Raw genomic sequence first — 22,480 nt, forward strand, 5'->3', positions numbered from 1 at the left:
CCTTGCATTTTAGAGTTCTGCGCTCTGCTTCTACGAACGTGACAAAAAAAGGAAAAATGCCAGCTACCATCATGCCTTTTCCCCTAACAGAATAGTGGCTCTGCAGGGTAAGGAAAATGTATTATTGGCTTCAGTAACCCTGCCGAGCCATCATATTGTTCATTATAGAAGGAAAATTACTAGTGATATGCTGCACAGTGTCAAGATCGAGCTAAACAGCACTTTAGATCTCAGCTTTCTGGATTTCCATCAGGCTAGGTTCACATCACATTTGGCTACTGTATTTCATTTACAGTACATTTGGACAAAAAGACAATAGATAGTGAATTATATCCATAGGCTTGAATGAGGCAGATGTATGCAACAAAATGGAACGTGACATCTGCCAGGTTATTACTTCCAATCAGTGATAAACTACAAAACTTTGGGGTCTGTTTAGACACTGCAGTGGTTGTGTGACTGGGCTGCAATCAGGCCTTGGGACCAATGAATGTGATGTCACAAGACTTGTGAAGTAGAAGGAATCTCGTTGTTGGACGCCTATGGATCTTCAATGGATGACCCATCCTTATGATGAATAGTCAATTAAAAAGTCTTGGAAAAACCTTTTAAAATTGACATAGTACACACCAGTCTCAATAAATTCATTCCATCCAATCTGTCAGGGTCATAACAGGAAAATGGCTGGGGAAAGGGAGAGATAGGGCATGTGCCCCAGGTACTGGATGCCGAGGGAATGCCAAAAAGTAACTCTGCCATGACCATGATACTTTGATACAGAGCTAGAGAGAACATTAAATTTTACCCTGGGTGAACTATTGTACAATGTTTTATAATAATAAAAGCCATAAGCCGTACATTAGCATGATAAATCCCCTCCATACTGTAAGAAACGTAAGACTAGAGTTCTGTGTGACAATCTTAGGCCTTATTATAACAGTGAAGAACTGTCTTATGACAGTTATTTTTGCAAAATCCATCTAATGGCCATTTTGAGAAAACATTGATTTCAATGTATTGTCAAATGGTGATGTGAATAAGCCCTAAGAGACTCTAACGAGCGTAGATGTCAGTGCTAACTATTGCCAGTTTTCTGGCTTGAGTTATAGTAAATTTGTAGGTCCGAGTCCTCCCAAACCCATCCTATCTTGGTCAATTCGCATAAACATCAATATGGTACATCTGTGGCATCTCTTTCCAAGATGGTGCCGCTTCAGTGGCAGCCTGTTACTACAGCTCCAAGCTAAGAGCAACCTTTATCCTTCCTTTTTCACTCTTTTGTCTATCTCTACAATAATCCTCTACTCAAGAATCATTGCATCATGACTAGATACTTATTTGGACTTGAAAAACTTGCACACTCTTTCAAAGGAATCCTTTGTGTCTATTATTTATGCTTGGAAGATGCCTGCAGCCAGAAATTTCCTGTGTACACGTGGAAGGGCTTTGTTAAAGCCTAAGAACCAAACATCCCCCCACGAGTTAAGGGAAGCATGGAACAAAGTGGAGATACAGTATGGAGGAATATTCATTCCAGCACTCGTGTCCCTGGATGACTTCAGACTTCTTCGAACGCGTGACAGTGGTAAGAAGAAAGGAGGAGGGCTTGCGATGAAAGATGGTGCATATTAGGGCATATTGTGGTTAAGGAACAAGGATGCAAGGATATTGAACTATCAACTGTGAGCATGAGATCTTACTACCTACCAAGGGAATAGTCACATGTTATCGTGATAGCTGCATATGTTCTCACCTCTGCAAAAGCTGATCCTGCCTGTAATGTGCTACATGTTTGTGTCCTGTGTTTGGAGATTTCAACCAGGTCTCTCTATCATCACCCAGCCAAGTGCTATCAGAGATCCTTCCTCTCAACCGTGGCCAAACTGTATAGTCAACATCACTTCGCACAGAGAACTAAATGATCCTGAAGACTTTCTTTTCTTTTTAGTTGTTATGACTCCTAGTATCTTTTCTATCTGCTATTCTGAGCTTGTATGTGTTCTTTCTTGTAATATATTACTGTATTATCCATGCTGCTGTAACGCTCTGAATCCTCATGGTGGAACTATTAAAGGAGTATCTTATCTTTAAAAAATTCTGTGCGCCAAAGAAGCACCATATTTATACCCATCTATGCCAGAAGATTACCCCATATGTTTTTTCTTTGTGTAACGCATATATACTGTAACTACATGGCCACTACAGTTTGCATCTAGAACGAGGAACTGTGGTATTTTGGTTGAACTACAATAAAAGGTCATACATTCTTTTTGTGAATAACCTGAATGATATTTAATATAATATTTATGAAACTTAATATATTCTACTAGACATCTTGTAATTAGATGATGGAAGAAGAAAGCAAGCCTTTGGAGTTTTTTGGCTTGTGTTTCTCTAACAATATTTTTGTATGCCTCCTAGCATTTTGCTGTATCATACGTAAAAGGACCAAGCACAAGTAATTTTGTTCTAGGTTATCCTGGATTTTTAAGCATTATTACTTCTACATTTCTTCTATTTGTAGCTAAGTACATTACATAAATATAACAATATGCCACCATTACAGATGGGAGAATCAGTTCACCAGGTTCAAGTGTTACAACAAATACGTGATTTGGAGAATAGAAAGAGAATTTTAAAGATTTGCTCATCTATAAAGTTGATAGAATTGATTCATAAGATTTCAGAGATGTAGTGAATTACAATGATTCAGATATTGGAAAAATAATGGAGACAAGAATGGAGACAAGGATATCTAAGGACTTGCATATTCTTGCTGACATCCACTCATTACAATAAGCTCTGTATAGCTAATGCAAGTTTCCTGAAGGAAGAATCATGGAAAATCCTCAGTCAGTGATTATACTGGTTTTCTTTTCATACAACTTCACAGTCTTACTAAAAGCAGGTAGGTTTCATGCGCACATCCATAGGAAAATTCACTTTCTTGATATACATTTCAGTGCACTGTTCTGTTCAGGTGCCATAAAAGTTCCATATGGTCTTTTATGCAAATGCCATATAAGTTTGATGTATTTTACAATTCAAAGCTAGTCATATTTACCAGCAGTTTAGATTAGAAAATCAGTTTTGATATGATATCTGTATGACTCTCTGTTTGTCTCTGGGCTCATTGTCAATAACCATTGAAGATCAGTGCCCATATGGCATTCACATGGTGTTTATACACATACATCACCTGCATTACTATGTAGCTGTATGCACCAGCAGATATCAGTCACAGGGCAGATTTAATCGGGCCAGACACATTAGATGAATGTGAACAGAAATCTATGATTTTGGTGAGACCAGACAACCATCGAATGAAAATGGGGATGTCACAACTGTTCTCTGATGTTGGGAAAAGGAAGGATTAGTGTAAGGGAACTGTTGGTTGAGCAATTCCTTAGTGCTGCTGCCGAAACCAGAGAAGAAGGGAAAGATAGAGACAGTGAGTCTTAAACTTGACCCAGCCCCTGTCCCTACCTACTTGCCACAACTGTTCTAATGAAAAGCACAATTGGGTGACAGTCCCTTCTCTGAATAAATCTTACACAGAGCAGGACAAGACAAAACAATACAGAAGCAAAGTCAACAAGCCAAGATCAAACAAGAGAGACAAACAGTACCAAATCGAAATCCAAAAGAGTAGTAACAAGGGAAGCCAAAGGTCAGAAGTCAGTAAATACAATACAATACAATACAATACAATACAAAAGGAAGAGAAACGCATAGCAAGGACCGAGTCTCAATAGCCAGCAAACATGTGTGGACTGATGACCAGTTTATAGGAAGTCCAGAACCCACCCCAGGCTTAATGGGCAGACAGGATGTCAGTCACACTGGAAAGTCTATGATTAACTATTTGAGGAGCAGAGGGAAACCAAGATGAAGGAGATGGATGTGGTGGAAAATCAATTACAGAGATGAGGAATAGGGCAGTGTTCAGACAGAGCAACAAAAGGTTATAGCAAAGAATCATAACAACGCGCCTCCTGTGCCGCAATGCGTGAGCGGAGGGTGAAGCAGAGACATTACAATTAGACTTGGATTTTAATATTCCCAGTCCTCTTGTTTTAGAAAAAATAATTCACTGCCATGGGTGTCTGCAAATAGCCAGCTCCCTTTTCCTTGTTTTGGACACATACAAATTTGGCCTATCTATGTATGCATGTGTATTGGGAAGCCAAGAGAAATAGCTGTTCAGCCAAACACTACATAAAATGTAGACAAGTTCTAAAGGAGATTTTTACCTCTCTACGCTACTACTTAAAGAAGCATTCAAGACAAAACACTTTTTTTTATCCCTTAACCCCTCACCTAATTGTCCTTTACATTCTGCCCTTCTTATTGTATATAGCACTCATATCCCTTTACCAACCTGTCTGCTCGTGACCAGACACCATCTTGATTTTTAGATTTCTCTTTCTCTGTGCTCTCTATTAATTTCGCAATGCTGTAGCACAGTATCATATGGACAGCTAAAGGCAGTACCTTCTGTGCCTGCTGGAGACAGTGTAATTGTACTTCTCTCTAAATTCCTCTAAAAAATCTATGCAACCATATGTAAATGGTTAAGGGCTAAGGTATGAGCGCTTTCAGTATAACTGTGTGAAAAACCCCATGACCCAACTGTAGAGAAGGATGCAAAAAATTTCGGAAATAACTAAATAAAATAAAACTTGGATTATATATATATTTGGGGAATAATGACAGTGTCGCATTATGTAAAATTACCCCAAATTTACGGTACTTTTTTCATTTCGATTTTCTTCACGTTGCTGCATAAAGTGAATAGGTCTTGGACAATACAGTTATTCTTAAATAATTTGATAGGTCGTCTTCGGACAGCACTACTAACCAAGCTTTACTGCATCTGACATTCTGCCTGCAGCATATTGCTGACATAGCTTATGCCATTGTCCAGAGGAAAGTATTCTAATACCAAAAGTGATGATCATCTAGAAATTCCCATAGGGCATGCGATCGCCTCCTAATTTTGTCTGTTTTTCCTCAGTGATTTTGGATAATGAATAAAAGTGTCAACACCACACAGCTGCAAGCCACAAATAAATCCTGTGCAACCATCACAAAAACAAGATTGCAGAGCAGAATGTGATAGAGATAAAAGCACAAATACACCCACACCACACAGCTATGGCAACGTACTCATAGAAACATAAAGACATGCAATTGAATATTATAAGAAATCTTCACAAATTGCACGGAGTAAAATAGCTCTAGATCTTGGGTTGTCTTAATGTACTAAAAGTTTACTTCTTACTAAATGACAATCAGCACTCGGATCCAGCGGACCAGTAACAATCCCACAGAGAAATGGCATGACTGTGCGCGAGCAAGTCATAGGAGCCAAAGTAAATTATCCTTGGCAGTATCAATGTACAAAAGCAATTTCAAAGTCTGTGGTGATGTACGTGCTACAGGCTCAGACCAACAGCTGCTTCACATAAGAGTCGTGCTCAGTGAATATTCTACATATCTACTGTTCAACCATGTAAGCATGCAAATATAGTAAGAAGTGGAGGTGAAACTGCGAAAGGTTAATTACAGATGGAAATGTGTGAAATGACGGAAGTTTTAGAGTCTATAAAATGACAGGATTATAGAAACTATTTCCATTGAATTTCTACCAACTGCTCTGTGTCAGGGCTCGTTCACATCTGCACCTGGGACTCCATTATGCAGGTTTCCGTTTCCTGCACAAAAAAAGAGCAGGAGATGGAAAAATTTACATTGTGATCCCTATATGGGGCTCACAATCTACATTAAAAAGAAAAAAAAAAAACACCAGATCAGTAAGGGTCTGACATCCAGCACTCGCACTCTCACCATCAGCTTTTCTTGGCATCCTCTCCATCGGAACTATGAATTAGGAAGCAGAAATCGCCATACACTACCACCATATGCTTGAATGGGAGCAGAGCTGCAGTACTCCAGCACAGCCACTAAATAGTTAGGTTATGCAGCAGGATTGTAGACGGTAGATTTTCTGAAGAGATGAGATTTCACATTAATTTTGAAAGGTTCAAAGATGAGGTACAGTTTAATGTGTGCTCCAGAAATTTGAAGATGTTTGCATGAAAAGTAAGCAAGAGGAGAGCAAAGATGGATGCCTTGTAAGGAAAGGAAAGTACATGTCGGGGTATTTTAGGTATCTAAATTCATGGAAAAATTCATGGAAAAAAATTAATTTTTCTTTACCAGGCACAGTACAGCACCAATTGATTAAATAAGCAAGAAACACCCTTTACTATTGATTTTTGAAGTGTTGCCATTTTACATATATATATATATATATATATATAGTGAGAAGGTGATAGTAGGTAGAGTGCTGGAGTCCAGCTATATCAGCCCCAGGTTTCTGACACACTTGTGGACAGGGCAGATCTGTAGTAGGCCTCATCCCAGGTGTAGATCCTTGGTTCATTACTGACCCATAAAACGCTGCAGATCCTGCAGTTTATGGCAGTTCCATGAGATGAAAGGAGGTGTATGGTTCTGTTCTGTAACCCTGAGTCCGCTGAGACCTGGTCTTAACTGTTTGGATCCACACTGCCTCTACCGAGCTAACTTCCCCTCTATATATATATATATATATATATATATATATATATATATATATATATATATATTTATACAGATGTAGCAGAGTTCTACAATTGGTTAAATTAACATGATATCAGAAACAAAAACCGATGAAAAGTTATTGAAAAATGTTTTTTGTTTGTCCTCTGCGATAAGATATCAAGCTGCAGCAGTATGATCAATAGCAGAAGTTCAGGTTAAGACTGCAACATCTTAATATATATATATATATATATATATATATATATATATATATACAGTGGCACATTTAAGCAATGCCCCATTTTAAAGAGATTCCACAACCACATGTCGGGCATGTCAGCCCAACCTAGATGCATCAAAATGTGCCAAAGATGCGCCATGTTTATGGCAGTGTCTAGTCATATCCACAATAGTAAATCAGGATCACTGTGTAGAGGGAGTTCTATAACTAAGCACTTCTCTATAGTTGCATAGTATCTAGTTATATAGCGTTTTCAGTACATTGTCAGAGAGTAAGTAAGTGCCTAAAGCATTGAATCTTTTTATAAATCAGCGAAGCCAGCAAATATGTTGTTGAACTCTGCTTACTCTTACTTTAGCAGAGTTCAGAAGATGAGCCTCAGCACCAAAGATGGTGGCACACTGTGCCTAGTACCCGTCTCTACAATGCAATAAAAGATCAAAGCACATTTATTCAATTACTCAGAATTCGTAGGATATATTCTAGCACACTATACTTTAAATTCATGAGATTTATTTTATTTATGCTGTTCCTACTGTAATCCTCATATCTTTATTTTCATGTTTCCTTTTCAGAAAAAAATAAGTTGGTTTAAGTCTAACTCCTGATACAAAAGCACAGCTCACCTGCCAATCCCTTTCAACTTGTTAGCAGCAGACCTGGATTTTCAGTTGTGTCTATGGATTTATGTAGGAATAGGCATAAATTATGGAACAAATATATGTATTGGCTACTCATATTTGTACAAGGAGTCTGTCAGCGGTAAATTGGCTATAAACCTAATCCCAGTACCTTGTAGGGGGGATTCTACAGTTCCCAAATATGTCTCTGTTATTCATCTACGGAGCCCCATTGTTTTGTAAATCGTTGTTCGAAATGTATTTCACACGAAATTTCGCAGCTAAGATCAAAGCCTGGGAAAGCTAAGACATGACCCCCAAAGTACTTTTTTGTTCCTTTCCATATAAATATGGAGATTCATCTATAACCATATCTATACGTCTCTTTTTAGGTCTCCCTATTATGGAAGTGAGGATTGACATCACAAGGCAACAAGTGGAGAAGATCTTTGGGCTGGAAGAGTATTGGTGTCATTGTGTAGCATGGAGCTCCTCTGGAACCTCTAAAAGCCAGAAGGCGTTTATCCGAATCGCATGTAAGTGTTAAATGTTTCACATCTCACTTAATTTCAGGACCTTATATAATAGTAACCCCTATGTTATTGCATGTAGGTGTTATAACAGCATATTGTTTTATTAATGTCCATGGTAGTTAAAGGGGTATTCCCATGATGCTTGTTCACTAACCTGCAGGCTGTTGTGCTCTCTTCACTTCCTGCTTTTCTCGGCACATAGGTGGGCGGGGTTTCACTTGCACAGGATTGGTTGTAAATGAATTACCACAGTGTGAAGCTGATGTAGCAGAGCTGGATTTGAGTCAGCTTGCATTACATACAGAGGTAACGGACTCCCTATCTCAGCCCTTATCAGCCAAATTCAATCAAACCGACTGATAAGAGCTCAGAAATCCCGAAGCTCTCTGAGAAGCTCCGCTACTTAAAAGACACAAACAGCTCAGAGCCGCTCCCAGCCCCTCCCTCCCCCTCTGAGAGCAGGCAGCTACATCACAGTGAATAAATTAAGATAGTGGCCAAACAAAGCAGTTTTGATAAAGCAATGCATTTAGGAAAAGTCTTAAATCCACATAAACTAGCAGTATAGATAGGATCCTTGTGATGGGACAACCCCTTTAATAGACTGGCCTTCATTTGGTGCAACATTCACTTTGTGAGACTAGGCTGGTATTACATCACACAGCCACTATGAAACAGATGTCATGCAATGTAATAGTGAAGAGAGTGCGGCACTGTCATGAGTGTCATAGCCCCTTCAACCAGTGAATCCCAGCAGTCCCAGATGTCGAATCTCAGTGAACTCTTATCCTGAAGATATGACATCAATAAAAATGAACTGGACAGCCCCTTTAACTTGTCAACTACATATTGATCTATGTTTCTTTAAATAAAAATATGACTTAAAATATAGTTTCACTGTCACCTACCATTTATAAAACAGTGTCTGTTGGGTTCCTGTTGCATATGCATCAGGGTGCAGGTGAAATTGGAGTTTTTGCATCCCCTACAGTGAAGTTCCTGTTTGTATATCAGGTCAGTTTGTGACATCACTAGTGGAGTTTATCAGCTGACCTTGTATTGTGCCTATAGACTATCAGTAAGCAAGCATATGCCAAAAATGTATCCATAGGCCTCATAACTTTGCCTCAGTGGTATTGATCTGTATATCAGTCTATACAAAAAGACATATACAGTACATTATCTTTCAAATAGTGCTGTAGTAACGCAGTATAATTTTAACCTACAGTATATTGCAATCTCAAAGTGTTATCATGTATTGCACTCTGAAACATATCTGATGGTAGTACTACAGTTCCATGGTGGTGTCATGACTGTTGCATATCTGTATACACGCTTGCAGGAGCAAGGTTTATGATCAGACATAAGTTTTATCTTCCTTCACCAAGCAGTATGGATTGAAGAGATGATTTTATATCAATAGTACAAATTCGAGATCCAAGATACGCACAAAGTAACATTAAGTCAATTTCCTTTATATTGGTACATGGAAGCGGCAGATTCTTATTTCAGAACCATTGGTCATACTGACTGCCGCCCTGATTATTTCACCCATGTTCATACGCGTCCAACTTCAAATGCCCTTTAATCTTGCACTTTGGTTGATATTGTGGCCTAGAGGTTTTGAAGGAGTGATCTCAATCACTGGCTCTCAAACCTGTCTTCAGGCAGGTTATCCTCCTAAGACTCAAAGGATCAATATATTTCTTCTTCTTTTTTTCAACAATACTCCGAAACTTCAACAGTCTGAAGACAGCTTTGAGAATCCCTGAAAAACAGTAGCAATACCTGTGCAGAATATTTTACTGGGCTGGAGAAAAATGAAATCACCAAACAAGACCAAATGCAAATGCTTTGCTTAGGGATATATCCTGCAAAGTTAACTGACTGCATGCTAATAGACGGATCCCAAAACACCGTCTGGCCAGAAGCTTTTCCAAGAGTGAGTGAACAACCCTTGAAATATAAGTAGATGTGATGTTTCAATGAAGTATAACAACAAGATCAGTAAGGAAGGGGAACTGGTGGCAATGGCGCTTGTAAAGCCACCTTAGGTCTTTATCGGGACATAGCAGGCGTACCGGCAGAGATTTATGAAACTATCCAATTAAAATCTTTAAGTGCAAATTATCATACTATTATAGCATCAATTATCAAAACGCTTAAAACCAAATTAATGTGCACTAATGTCATTAACTGCAAAAAAAATACATTAAAAATGGATTATGGGCTGCAGGAATAGGAAATAAAATTAGGGACAGTTATCTGTGTGGGAGGCCAACGTCACTAACTGGCTTACTTAGGCTTTGTCGTTGTGTTACAAATTTGAATAGAAATTGTATATATCACAAGCTTTTCACAGAAGGTAATTTTATCCACAATGTATTTGGCATCAATAATATTAGAGGGGTTGTCAAAAGTCTAGTTCCGGGTAGGCAATGGTATAATAGCAACAAATAACTTATACTCGTGCCAGTACGCCAATGTTGACCCTACAAATCCTGCAGCAATGACATCACATACATCATACATACTGCTGCAGCCAATCACTGGTCTTAGTGGTCATATGCTATACATGTGGGCTGCCGTACATGAGGCCAGTGATGGAGAGTCACCGATGGATGACCAGCTATGGACCACAGAGGTGGCACTGGGAGGTAAATGAAAGAATGATAAGTTATTTATTTATTTTATAGAGTTGCCAACTCCCATTGCAGCCCTTTTAAGTAATGGATAGAGGATTCCTTAAAGAATCTGCACTGAAAACTCAGATTTCTACTGTAGATTAGCCCCACTGTAAATCCCACATTAAATCCTCAGTTTGTAAACATGGCCTATATATTAGATATGGAGATGGAGAGACAAACAGGATCTTTCCTAAAGTATCTGTGTGAGACTCATGCTGTGAGAGGGGAGGGGGAGACGCAGGTGGTTCACACCACATTTGGTCTGAAAATCTGATAGTATACACATACCAATGAAGAGTCAATGCAATGGCAGGTTGCCTGTTTCAAATGGCTGCATTTTATGTACTTGCTTTTTTATACTCAGGCTAATATTCACATCACCGTTGTAATAAACAGATCCCTCATAGGATTGAGTCTCTTAGTGATCTGACAGAAACAAATCACATACTATTTTATCACAAACCTTGTGAAAATAAGGGCATATGAATAGGTCCATAGACCTCAAGATTTGAAAACTTACGTGTGCCGACTGTTTTCACTATTGGGTGACTGAGGCCTCATGCATTTGGGTTAAGGCTGCCAAATCAACCAATAATTTTAGCCCTAAAAAGACACATCAGTTGAATTTCCTCCAAAAATAGAAAGAAAATCGATAGTAACTAGAACACATTTTATGGTTATCTAGCTTTCTAATCAATATGGCTCCCAACTGGATGTTCTTCAACTTTCCCTGACAATTAGGGTCAGTGCACACACAATTTTTTCATGCTGATTTTGATGCTGAATCCGCCTCAAAATCAGCCTCCAAAAAAGCCTCTCAATAGAGTTCTATTGGGAGTCTTTTTTGTAGACTGATTTTGAGGCGGATTCCATGTCAAAATCAGCACCAAAAAACTCAGTATGCACTGACCCCCTTACATAGTAAATCTGGTTAACAAAGCAGTCAATCTGAAATGGGAGAAGTAGTACTATATTAGACTGCCTGCGGACAGCCTAACATCCACATACAGGTGTCAATATTGTGACCACTATAACTGGATCTGGCATGGTTTTATTGACTTGGATGTAGATCATTATTGGATTCTATTGTGATCTATTTGATTCAGTAGAACCCTGAATGGTCTTGTATTGCAGTCACTATTGAGCGCTATACTGTGACTATTGACAACAGCAAAATATATTGCCTGTATCATGTGATTGCTACATTTCCCAAAACTGCTGGGTCTTAGCAGAGCCAGATTTGGTTAGGAAGTGAATATTATTCCAGGGGTTTATTTTATCTTTTATGACCATTAAACCATTACATGAACAATTAGGGCTAGTTCACACGTGAACAAAGGGGCGGATTTTGACAGCGGATTTTGCTTTAAAATCTGCCCCTTTACAATAGTGGTCTATGTAGATTGCATTTTTTTTTTCTGCTAGCAGAAAAAAAGAAGCGACATGACCTTTCTTCAGGCGAAAGCCGTGGTGCACTGCTCCGCAGCTTCCGCCTAGCGGCAGCACCCTCCGGTGTCGGCTCATCCATTTGAGCCGGCTACGGAGGGGAAATCCACGACTGCGTTGATTGTGGCAGGCGGGTTTTGACCCGAGAGTGACACGGCTCCCGCGTCACTTTCTGTGTCAAGATCCGCCCCCACCGCCCCCGTGTGAACGAGCCCTAACATGGCAGATTATGAAGGCTAGGACTATACAGCGACTTTGCCCAAAACTACCATTATGCTCCTAAGATTGCCAGGTTGTCGTGCAACTCTTTCACTCAAGATAGTGAATTGAGTCACATTGCAGTGTTTGGTTGTGTGAAGGCAGTCGTGGCCTAAGTCACCATTTAGCCCTGGCCTAAAGAGATTGCTCAATCCTAAGTTTGACAGATCTCCAGAGTATATGACTGTTCTGTTGCTGCTCATCTTCCATACATGTGAATGGGAGCTGAGCTGAAATAATGTGGTATGTCCAGCACACAGTGTACAGAGCTATCCTTCTGGCCCTATATACTGTGTAGATCTAGTGATTGTAGCAGCTCAATGGTGGGATGCTGAGTGTCAGCCACCTACCAGTCTGATATTGATGATCAGTATGAACCCTTGGTCAGTCCTTTTAACTATCAAAAAACTTTGGGCGTTTATGGGTTAATAATTCAACAGAAGAGGGACAATCCAGGGATACGTATTTACCGATGTTTTTTTGTTTTACGAATTTGTCTTGTACGTGTTTCCTATGAACCAGATCGTAAGTGATATGACTGCATGAAAGAAGGCGCAGTGTAAAGCTGCAGCGGTTCGCATGCAGTTCGCTACGTGTTTTTTTTGAGTGTCGGGCTTTAAAAGACGAGCCAGCTAATTTGTTTTGCTGATGATTGATGACACACTTATTAACAATCTCATGCTACAAAGTTTCTCTGATGTGAAAATGCATACTGAAGTTCTGCAGAAAGTGGCATCACATTCATCAAAAGAGCATTTCTAGTGGAAAGATTTCTACTTAACCCACAGGGAACTATCCTAAGCAGCGGCTGCAATAAGGACTAACATTAGAAGCACAAGTGTCTCAACCATAAAGAACAAATAAACATCACATCCAAATTCGCTAGATTGAGGAAACCACTGAATCACCCTGCTTTAACAGTTTCCTGTCTGAAGGGCTTATGTCTTCTAAAAAAAAATTATTTTATTTTTTAATTTAAAAAAAATTATTTCAAATCTAACTTAAATATATTGCCCATTATATATATATATATATATATATATATATATATATATATATAGTCCTATGAAAAAGTTTGGGCACCCCTATTAATCTTAATCATTTTTAGTTCTAAATATTTTGGTGTTTATAACAGCCATTTCAGTTTGATATATCTAATAACTGATGGACACAGTAATATTTCAGGATTGAAATGAGGTTTATTGTACTAACAGAAAATGTGCAATATGCATTAAACCAAAATTTGACCGGTGCAAAAGTATGGGCACCTCAACAGAAAAGTGACATTAATATTTAGTACATCCTCCTTTTACAAAGATAACAGCCTCTAGTCGCTTCATGTAGCTTTTAATCAGTTCCTGGATCCTGGATGAAGGTATTTTGGACCATTCCTCTTTACAAAACAATTCAAGTTCAGTTCAGTGTGATGGTGGCCGAGCATGGACAGCCCGCTTCCAATCATCCCACAGATGTTCAATGATATTCAGGTCTGGGGACTGGGATGGCCATTCCAGAACATTGTAATTGTTCCTCTGCATGAATGCCTGAGTCGATTTGGAGCGGTGTTTTGGATCATTGTCTTGCTGAAATATCCATCCCCGGCGTAACTTCAACTTCGTCACTGATTCTTGAACATTATTCTCAAGAATCTGCGGATGCTGAGTGGAATCCATGCGACCCTCAACTTTAACAAGATTCCCGGTGCCAGCATTGGCCACATAGCCCCAAAGCATGATGGAACCTCCACCAAATTTTACAGTGGGTAGCAAGTGTTTTTCTTGGAATGCTGTTTTTTTGGACGCCATGCATAACGCCTTTTTGTATGACCAAACAACTCAATCTTTGTTTCATCAGTCCACAGGACCTTCATCCAAAATGAAGCTGGCTTGTCCAAATGTGCTTTTGCATACCTCAGGCGACTCTGTTTGTGGCGTGCTTGCAGAAACGGCTTCTTTCTCATCACTCTCCCATACAGCTTCTCCTTGTGCAAAGTGCGCTGTATTGTTGACCGATGCACAGTGACACCATCTGCAGCAAGATGATGCTGCAGCTCTTTGGAGGTCATCTGTGGATTGTCCTTGACTGTTCTCACCATTCTTCTTCTCTGCCTTTCTGATATTTTTCTTGGCCTGCCACTTCTGGGCTTAACAAGAACTGTCCCTGTGGTCTTCCATTTCCTTACTATGTTCCTCACAGTGGAAACTGACAGGTTAAATCTCTGAGACAACTTTTGTATCCTTCCCCTGAACAACTATGTTGAACAATCTTTGTTTTCAGATCATTTGAGAGTTGTTTTGAGTAGCCCATGATGCCACTCTTCAGAGGAGATTCAAATAGGAGATCAACTTGCAATTGGCCACCTTAAATACCTTTTCTTATGATTGGATACATCTGGCTATGAAGTTCAAAGCTCACTGAGGTTACAAAACCAATTTTGTGCTTCAGTAAGTCAGTAAAAAGTAGTTAGGGGAATTCAAATCAATAAAATAATAAGGGTGCCCATACTTTTGCACCGGTCAAATTTTGGTTTAATGCATATTGCACATTTTCTGTTAGTACAATAAACCTCATTTCAATCCTGAAATATTACTGTGTCCATCAGTTATTAGATATATCAAACTGAAATGGCTGTTGCAAACACCAAAATATTTAGAACAAAAAATGATTAAGATTAATAGGGGTGCCCAAACTTTTTCATAGGACTGTATACACTCACCGGCCACTTTATTAGGTACACCATGCTAGTAACGGGTTGGACCCCCTTTTGCCTTCAGAACTGCCTCAATTCTTCGTGGCATAGATTCAACAAGGTGCTGGAAGCATTCCTCAGAGATTTTGGTCCATATTGACATGATGGCATCACACAGTTGCCGCAGATTTGTCGGCTGCACATCCATGATGCGAATCTCCCGTTCCACCACATCCCAAAGATGCTCTATTGGATTGAGATCTGGTGACTGTGGAGGCCATTGGAGTACAGTGAACTCATTGCCATGTTCAAGAAACCAGTCTGAGATGATTCCAGCTTTATGACATGGCGCATTATCCTGCTGAAAGTAGCCATCAGATGTTGGGTACATTGTGGTCATAAAGGGATGGACATGGTCAGCAACAATACTCAAGTAGGCTTTGGCGTTGCAACGATGCTCAATTGGTACCAAGGGGCCCAAAGAGTGCCAAGAAAATATTCCCCACACCATGACACCACCACCACCAGCCTGAACCGTTGATACAAGGCAGGATGGATCCATGCTTTCATGTTGTTGACGCCAAATTCTGACCCTACCATCCGAATGTCGCAGCAGAAATCGAGACTCATCAGACCAGGCAACGTTTTTCCAATCTTCAATTGTCCAATTTCGATGAGCTTGTGCAAATTGTAGCCTCAGTTTCCTGTTCTTAGCTGAAAGGAGTGGCACCCGGTGTGGTCTTCTGCTGCTGTAGCCCATCTGCCTCAAAGTGCGACATACTGTGCGTTCAGAGATGCTCTTCTGGCTACCTTGGTTGTAACGGGTGGCTATTTGAGTCACTGTTGCCTTTCTATCAGCTCGAACCAGTCTGGCCATTCTCCTCTGACCTCTGGCATCAACAACGCATTTCCGCCCACAGAACTGCCGCTCACTGGATGTTTTTTCTTTTTCGGACCATTCTCTGTAAACCCTAGAGATGGTTGTGCGTGAAAATCCCAGTAGATCAGCAGTTTCTGAAATACTCAGACCAGCCCTTCTGGCACCAACAACCATGCCACGTTCAAAGGCACTCAAATAACCTTTCTTCCCCATGAGATTGTCTTGACCATGTCTACATGCCTAAATGCACTGAGTTGCCGCCATGTGATTGGCTGATTAGAAATTAAGTGTTAACGAGCAGTTGGACAGGTGTACCTAATAAAGTGGCCGGTGAGTGTATATATATATATATATATATATATATATATATATATATATATATATATATATATATTTTACATAGTGGTGTCAACACAGTGCCAATGCGGCTGTACATACCGGTTGCTAGGGATATGCTACCTAACAACTGCAGCCTTTTCTGTGGCCTTGTTATACAATGTGCCCCTAGCAACCTTGGCTTGGTCTGTCTTGGTCTTTAGTTCACGATTGATCAACAAAGAAGAGTTGCCCAAACACATTTTCCAGTCTTTTACCACCATATTTATCTGAATTTTATCAAAATTGCTGTCAATTTTTCTGTCCACATGTTCCGTGCGGAGACCGTGCGGAAAGTACACAGACCCCATTATAGTCTATGTAGTCCATGTGCTTTTACTGTACACCACTCCCCAGTGTGTTCACAGTAGTGTGGAATGTAGATCAGCAACTTGCATTGGCCTTGAGGCAATGCAATTTCACTATCATGAGGATGCTCTGCTCACAGGTCCTAGACACTTGTTCAAAAGTTGCTCCCAAGGGTACTCCTATTCCTTCCATAGGCGTCCCTCTCCTAGCTGCAGGTAGATCACATGGCATCTCAACTCAGCCAGCCTTGCTGGCTGGTGCCTCCTCCAAGCCACACTCCAGTAATGATCTGACCTCTGCTTGCTCCTATGAGAGAGTTCTCCATCTTTCCTCAAGCTTTCTTCTCCACCTACAGAGCGTGGGATATTCTTTTAAATAGGAAGGCATCTTCCACCCTGTGTAGCCGCAATAACCCTTGATACTAAACACTTTGCACCACTAGAAGATTACGCAAAACTTAGTTCCACCCATAGGAGATCATTGTACAATCCAGTTCCGGAAAGTTCGAGAACATGACCATAGATGACCTATACCAGCTAAAGTAACATAAATATGCAAAAAATGTATCATGAAGCACAGTGCCAGTACATCAGAATAAAATGCTAAACTACAACCAGTAGACTCTACTATACCAAGTAATGGTACACTGGTTCAGTTAACATTGTGTTCTCAGTACACTAACAGGGGGGTTTAACCATTTCCTGTGCAACAGGTCACCTTTTCAGGGAGTGTGTCTAAACCATCTTACAGTATCAGATCACACTTCAGCTTACCTTGCATCATTTTTCCACTATGGAAAAGTACCATGAAGTTCCTGCTACCTGCTTTTTGATAGGTACCAAGCAAGCCTATGTAGTGCTAGAAAGTCCTGTGTCCATACACTGATTGGTTGGCACTTACATGGTAACCAGCTACATGAAAGGGTTACTTTGTGTAGTATAAAAAAAGTAAATGGTCAGGGCCATGTGAATTGGTGTAAGCCCTCGTTCACATCAGCATTTGGATTCCGTCCGGGGAAGTCCGCATGAGGGCCCCCCACCGAATGGAATACAAACGCAGTTGCAAGCAGTGTGCTGTAAAAGCACACGGACCCCATAGACTATAATGGGAGACGTGTGCATGCCACACGCAAGAATCATGAGGACAGGAAAGTAGATGGTGAACTACTTTCCTGTCCACAAGATCCCTGCGGAGATCTGGCAGTAAGCACACGGACCCCATTATAGTCTATGGGTTCCGTGTACTTTTACTGCACCAGTGCTTGCACTTGCGTTTAGTATTCCGTTCAGGGGGGGTCCTCATGCGGACTGTCCTGGATGGAATCCACACGCTGATGTGAACGATGGGTTATCTTAGTCTGAAAATGAAATCTCTTCATGTCATCTTGCTATATGTAACAGATTCAGCCCACATTCACACAGATGTCATTATCAGCCATGTGACGTCCGTTTCTTTAATGGCTGCACTAAAATCCATCCATGTGTGTTTGTGAGCCAAAGCCAGGAGTGGATTAAGCAGACAAGAGAAATATAAGTGATTCCTATATATTATACCTACGGAAAGGCTGGCGCTTTCCATATAGGTATAATAGGGGCAGAAAGTCCGCAGAGAAAAGCTCTACGGAAAAACGTGATGCATTTCCTTCACATTTTTTTTTTCTGCAGCATTGTTTTTTGCTGCACTTCCCATCGTGGGGCTCGAGTCATAGACATTGTGGGGACAAACCCCCTTTGACAAGCAGAATGATAACACTCATTTGTCAAATTCTTTAATAAATAGGAGGAATAATGGAGGATCAGGGCAGCAAAGAGTAATAACAGAACAAAGATGCTCCAAATGTGTTATTTCCTGGGGAATACAAGCATTAACCAAAGCACACTTGTCAGAAGTGGTGAAAGGTGCTCTTTAAGATATACGTTTTAGAGGAATAACAGTCTAGAATTTATATGTAAATTATTATTGTGCCTCTTTACATCCAAAATGTTAGCAATGCGCCTCTAGCAAATCCCGTGCATGCATGTAGATGAGCATTCAGCTAAGATCTGGTGTCATAATTCCCTACCTAGACCATTCTTCTCCTTGCCTGTATTATAATAGGCTGCTGCAGGTGGTATATTATTATCGCTTACAATAACCAATTTCTTTACTTCCAATAGAGATGCAAAGCACTCTTTTGATATTATGTATGGACGTATCTATTAGCTGTGCATTATTGGATCCCAAGGGAGAAAATCACAGAAAATATGACACATAACGCAATGAGTTTCATTGTTTATCTCGAGATTTACAATGTCTTCTAAGCAAATGTCTAAGAATTTATGCTGAGCTAAATTCTGAGTTGTGTATCTCCAGATATGCGGTATATCTGAAGGTCACTCCTGAAATAATACTTTAATACCTATAGTACTTCCATTCACTATACATTATTCATATTGGGACTATTTTGAGAATTGCTTTATGTTGTGTTTGCTGTGTTTTATTATGCCTTGAGCGCAAATAGACATTTGTCTCATTTTATTACGTCTCAGTCCCAGCACAGTTTTCTTTTATTTAATGCGGTTTTTATTTGCCTTTACTTACAGGTTACTTGCCACTTGATATTGTATGGGCTTATTATTTTTGTTTATTGTGCTGTTCCTTCCATATTAAACCGTTCTTGCTACTAAAAAAGATTACGGCATAAAAGGAAAAAAAAAGGTTATGTATGTAACTTGGCAGGTTCATAGTCATTTTGGAAAATTTGAGAATGTTTCCTTTAGTAGTTTAAGAAGTGAATAATATCAGAGGAAAGGCTGGTTCTGACATAATCCGGGCTTTGTGTATTTGGATAACAATAAAATGCCCAAATGAAACATATGCAAAATTGGCAGGGTGATAAAAGGCGATTTAGATAGAAACCATGTTTAACAGGATCTGCATTTTTTCATGAACAATATTGTGAAATCTGCTTTGTTATAGTGTATCATTTGTCAGCTCAATGCAACATATTATATACATATTATCCTTTCTAGCAGACATGATTAGATGCATATATGCAAAAAATGCCGTAGGGTAAAATCATGCATTTTATCACCGCTTCCACTTTTTTTTGGCCGAAAGCATTGTGGCCATATGCTACATGGAAGTCTAGAGTAAAGGTAACAGCAGGACAAACAATGTGATTTGGTTTGTGGTATTTTCCTGGTGTTTAAGTGCATTTTTTTGGGTCAGTGGTATTTTTTGCAAGAATTTTTTCAATGGACTATGCAACATGAAGAATGCAATAAAAATACATAGTATATGAGTAGAGATTAAAAAAAAAAAGCCACCAAAACATGAAAATTGTAGAAAAAAATTAGTGTAAAGGAAGACATAAAGGGTTTCCTCCCAGATAAAAAGATGTTCTAATGTCCTGGAGATAAAAATGGAGTAAATTTCCCACTATACTATAGGTAGAATAGGTGCTCCAATGGCCCTATGAGCGCCGATCCTGTCGTACTTCACAAAAGTAAATGCCCCTCTATTTATTTGTTTTGATGTGGATTGTATCCAAACAAATGGTAGGTTTCGCGCTCACTCGGGACAAATTAGTTGAATAGGTTCATTTTGAATAACCTAGCAGAGGAAGGAGGTGGGTGGAACCTGAGAGGGGGAGAAGGAAGAGGAGACTGTAATGGCGGAGCTGTGAGGAGGAGTTGGGTAAAAAGAATCCTCTATTTGATCTTGGAGCAGATTTGGAGAGAATGCCTTATCATATCTGAGGGGAAAGAGAAAGACCCCTCCATTTCACTGGGAGCAGAGATAGAGAAACAAGAGCAAGGCAGGCTCCAACAGTGTCACATGAGGTACAGTGAGCGAGCAGTCACCATTTTACCTGAGATCTGATGAAGGGGTGAAGCCACTTATGTGACTTTAGCACCCCGAAGCGCGTAATCATATTCCAAATACAGTACCTATTGTCATTACATCTATTCAAATATTTGTCCCGAGTGAGCGCGAAACCTACCATTTGTTTGGATACAATCCACAACTTACCTGTAAAACCGACCCTGTGTCGCATATTGGTTTATGCCGCCATCCACAACTCGGTTATCCAGAGGCACAATTGTGCATACGTGTCTTAAACCTGGTGGTTACCTACAACTATATCCAATCCCTGGAAAAGCACAGTTACCCTTGAACTTTTTTTTCTATTTATTCAAAGTTTATTTGTTTTGATTAATACAATGCCAGACCGGATGATAAGCTAGCCCCTCTCCTTGCATTAGTTGTACTTAATCATATAGCCGGCCCACTAGAGTCACATACTGACATATGTCTTGGTCTGTACCAAACTGAAAGTGAAGCAGAACCGGCATTCATTTTGGCAAATCAAGGCACCTAGGCTTCCCATTGTATAGTGGTAAATGCCCTCAAATAACTTTTGTATCTAGGTTGAGAAAGTGACAGGCAGGGCACTGGAATCTCGCTATATCTCCCCCAGGTTTTTAACTTAAGTGTGGCCCAGTGCAGGTCTTGAGTAGGCCTCAGATCCATGGAATGAAAGGAGGAGTATGGTTCTGTCCTGTAACCCTGAGTCCGGTGAGACAAAGTTGTGCTTATTTTGTTTGTATGTCTGGTAGTAAGCCACACGTATGGTTAGGTTAACATTACTGTTTAGTTGGTCGCTCAGACGAGCAGGTTTTTATTTAGTTTTTGCCTGAAGTTAAGGCTGTATTTTGTTGCTCATTTTGTGCCTGAAGTCAAGGTTTATTTATTTTCCTGTTTTTTTCTAAATAAACCAGTTTGCTGCATATTTCATGCCCCTATCTTGACTGTTTGGGTCCGCTTCACTGCTTCTATTGAGCTAACTTCCCCACACTAGCCACAAAAAACAACATTTTATATAATATTTCTACATTAATAATCTCGCGGGTATAATTCCATTTACATTTCAAGGATCTAAAATACGATACTATGCTTCATGTGAAGTAGTGACAACATCTCCAACAAGAGTGATGTCTATTATATAACTAGAAATTGAACTTCATATTTTTGACTTCTTTTCCCAACTTTTAATTTTTGAAAACTTTGCTCCATTGTCTATTTCCCTATTATCCTGTTCCCTCATTGTTTTTCATAGGGAAAACTATAATACAGTATTATAGTAAGTGAATAAACGAATTAATAATGGTGTCTGAAGACAGAAATACTGAGCACAATACATTAACATTCTAAGACACCTAGCGAAGGGTAAATTAATTACCAAGAATTACATTATTATTTCTAAACTGAATCATAGCTCCCTAACCCGATTCCCAGTGTTAATTCATGTTGTGGGCTAGAAAAGACTAAGAACCTCTGCTCTGCTAATTACTATCAATTTTTCTTTCACGCTTCTGCACGAGTGCGCTTTATAATACAGAATTTACAAGTTTACAAGAGGCTACATGGATCAAATATAGTCTTGCCGCATCCTGAGGGCCTGAACACATGGCACACGTGTGGATATGTGGGAATTTGTGAAAGTGAGAGTATAGGCCTATATACTATACATTTTCTTAATGTTAATGTTATTTTCTCAACTCATATATGGAATATTAACTAAAATATAGACATCCAAAGAGAGAATGAATGGGATACTCTTCATATATGTAATGTATATAAAACCCTTATATCATGTGTATTACTCTCATCCTTCCCACTCCTCTTCATTTAATCTTTTTCTTTATTCCTACGTTACGACGTAGACATATTTCATGTGAAGACCATTCATATATGACTAGGAAACTCTCTTGATAATGGCCTTGGTGGCTTTAAATTTTCATAGCTGAAGCCCCAATGCACCACTTTGTCATTTTCTTCTTTATCAGATCTTTTCCCTTATTATACTCGC

General features: G+C 39.6%; 1 protein-coding gene across 1 annotated transcript in view; it reads left to right on the forward strand.

Moving 5' to 3' along the window:
• Positions 1-22,480, forward strand: part of UNC5A (unc-5 netrin receptor A) — a 319,041-nt gene that overhangs the window by 194,285 nt on the left and 102,276 nt on the right. The window contains exon 3 of the mRNA XM_075274664.1: positions 7,842-7,985. Coding sequence (XP_075130765.1) covers positions 7,842-7,985 — 144 coding nt within the window. The remainder of the gene's footprint in view (positions 1-7,841; positions 7,986-22,480) is intronic.

This window comes from Leptodactylus fuscus, chromosome 5, assembly GCF_031893055.1.
Source record: "Leptodactylus fuscus isolate aLepFus1 chromosome 5, aLepFus1.hap2, whole genome shotgun sequence".
Lineage (NCBI taxonomy): Eukaryota > Metazoa > Chordata > Amphibia > Anura > Leptodactylidae > Leptodactylus > Leptodactylus fuscus.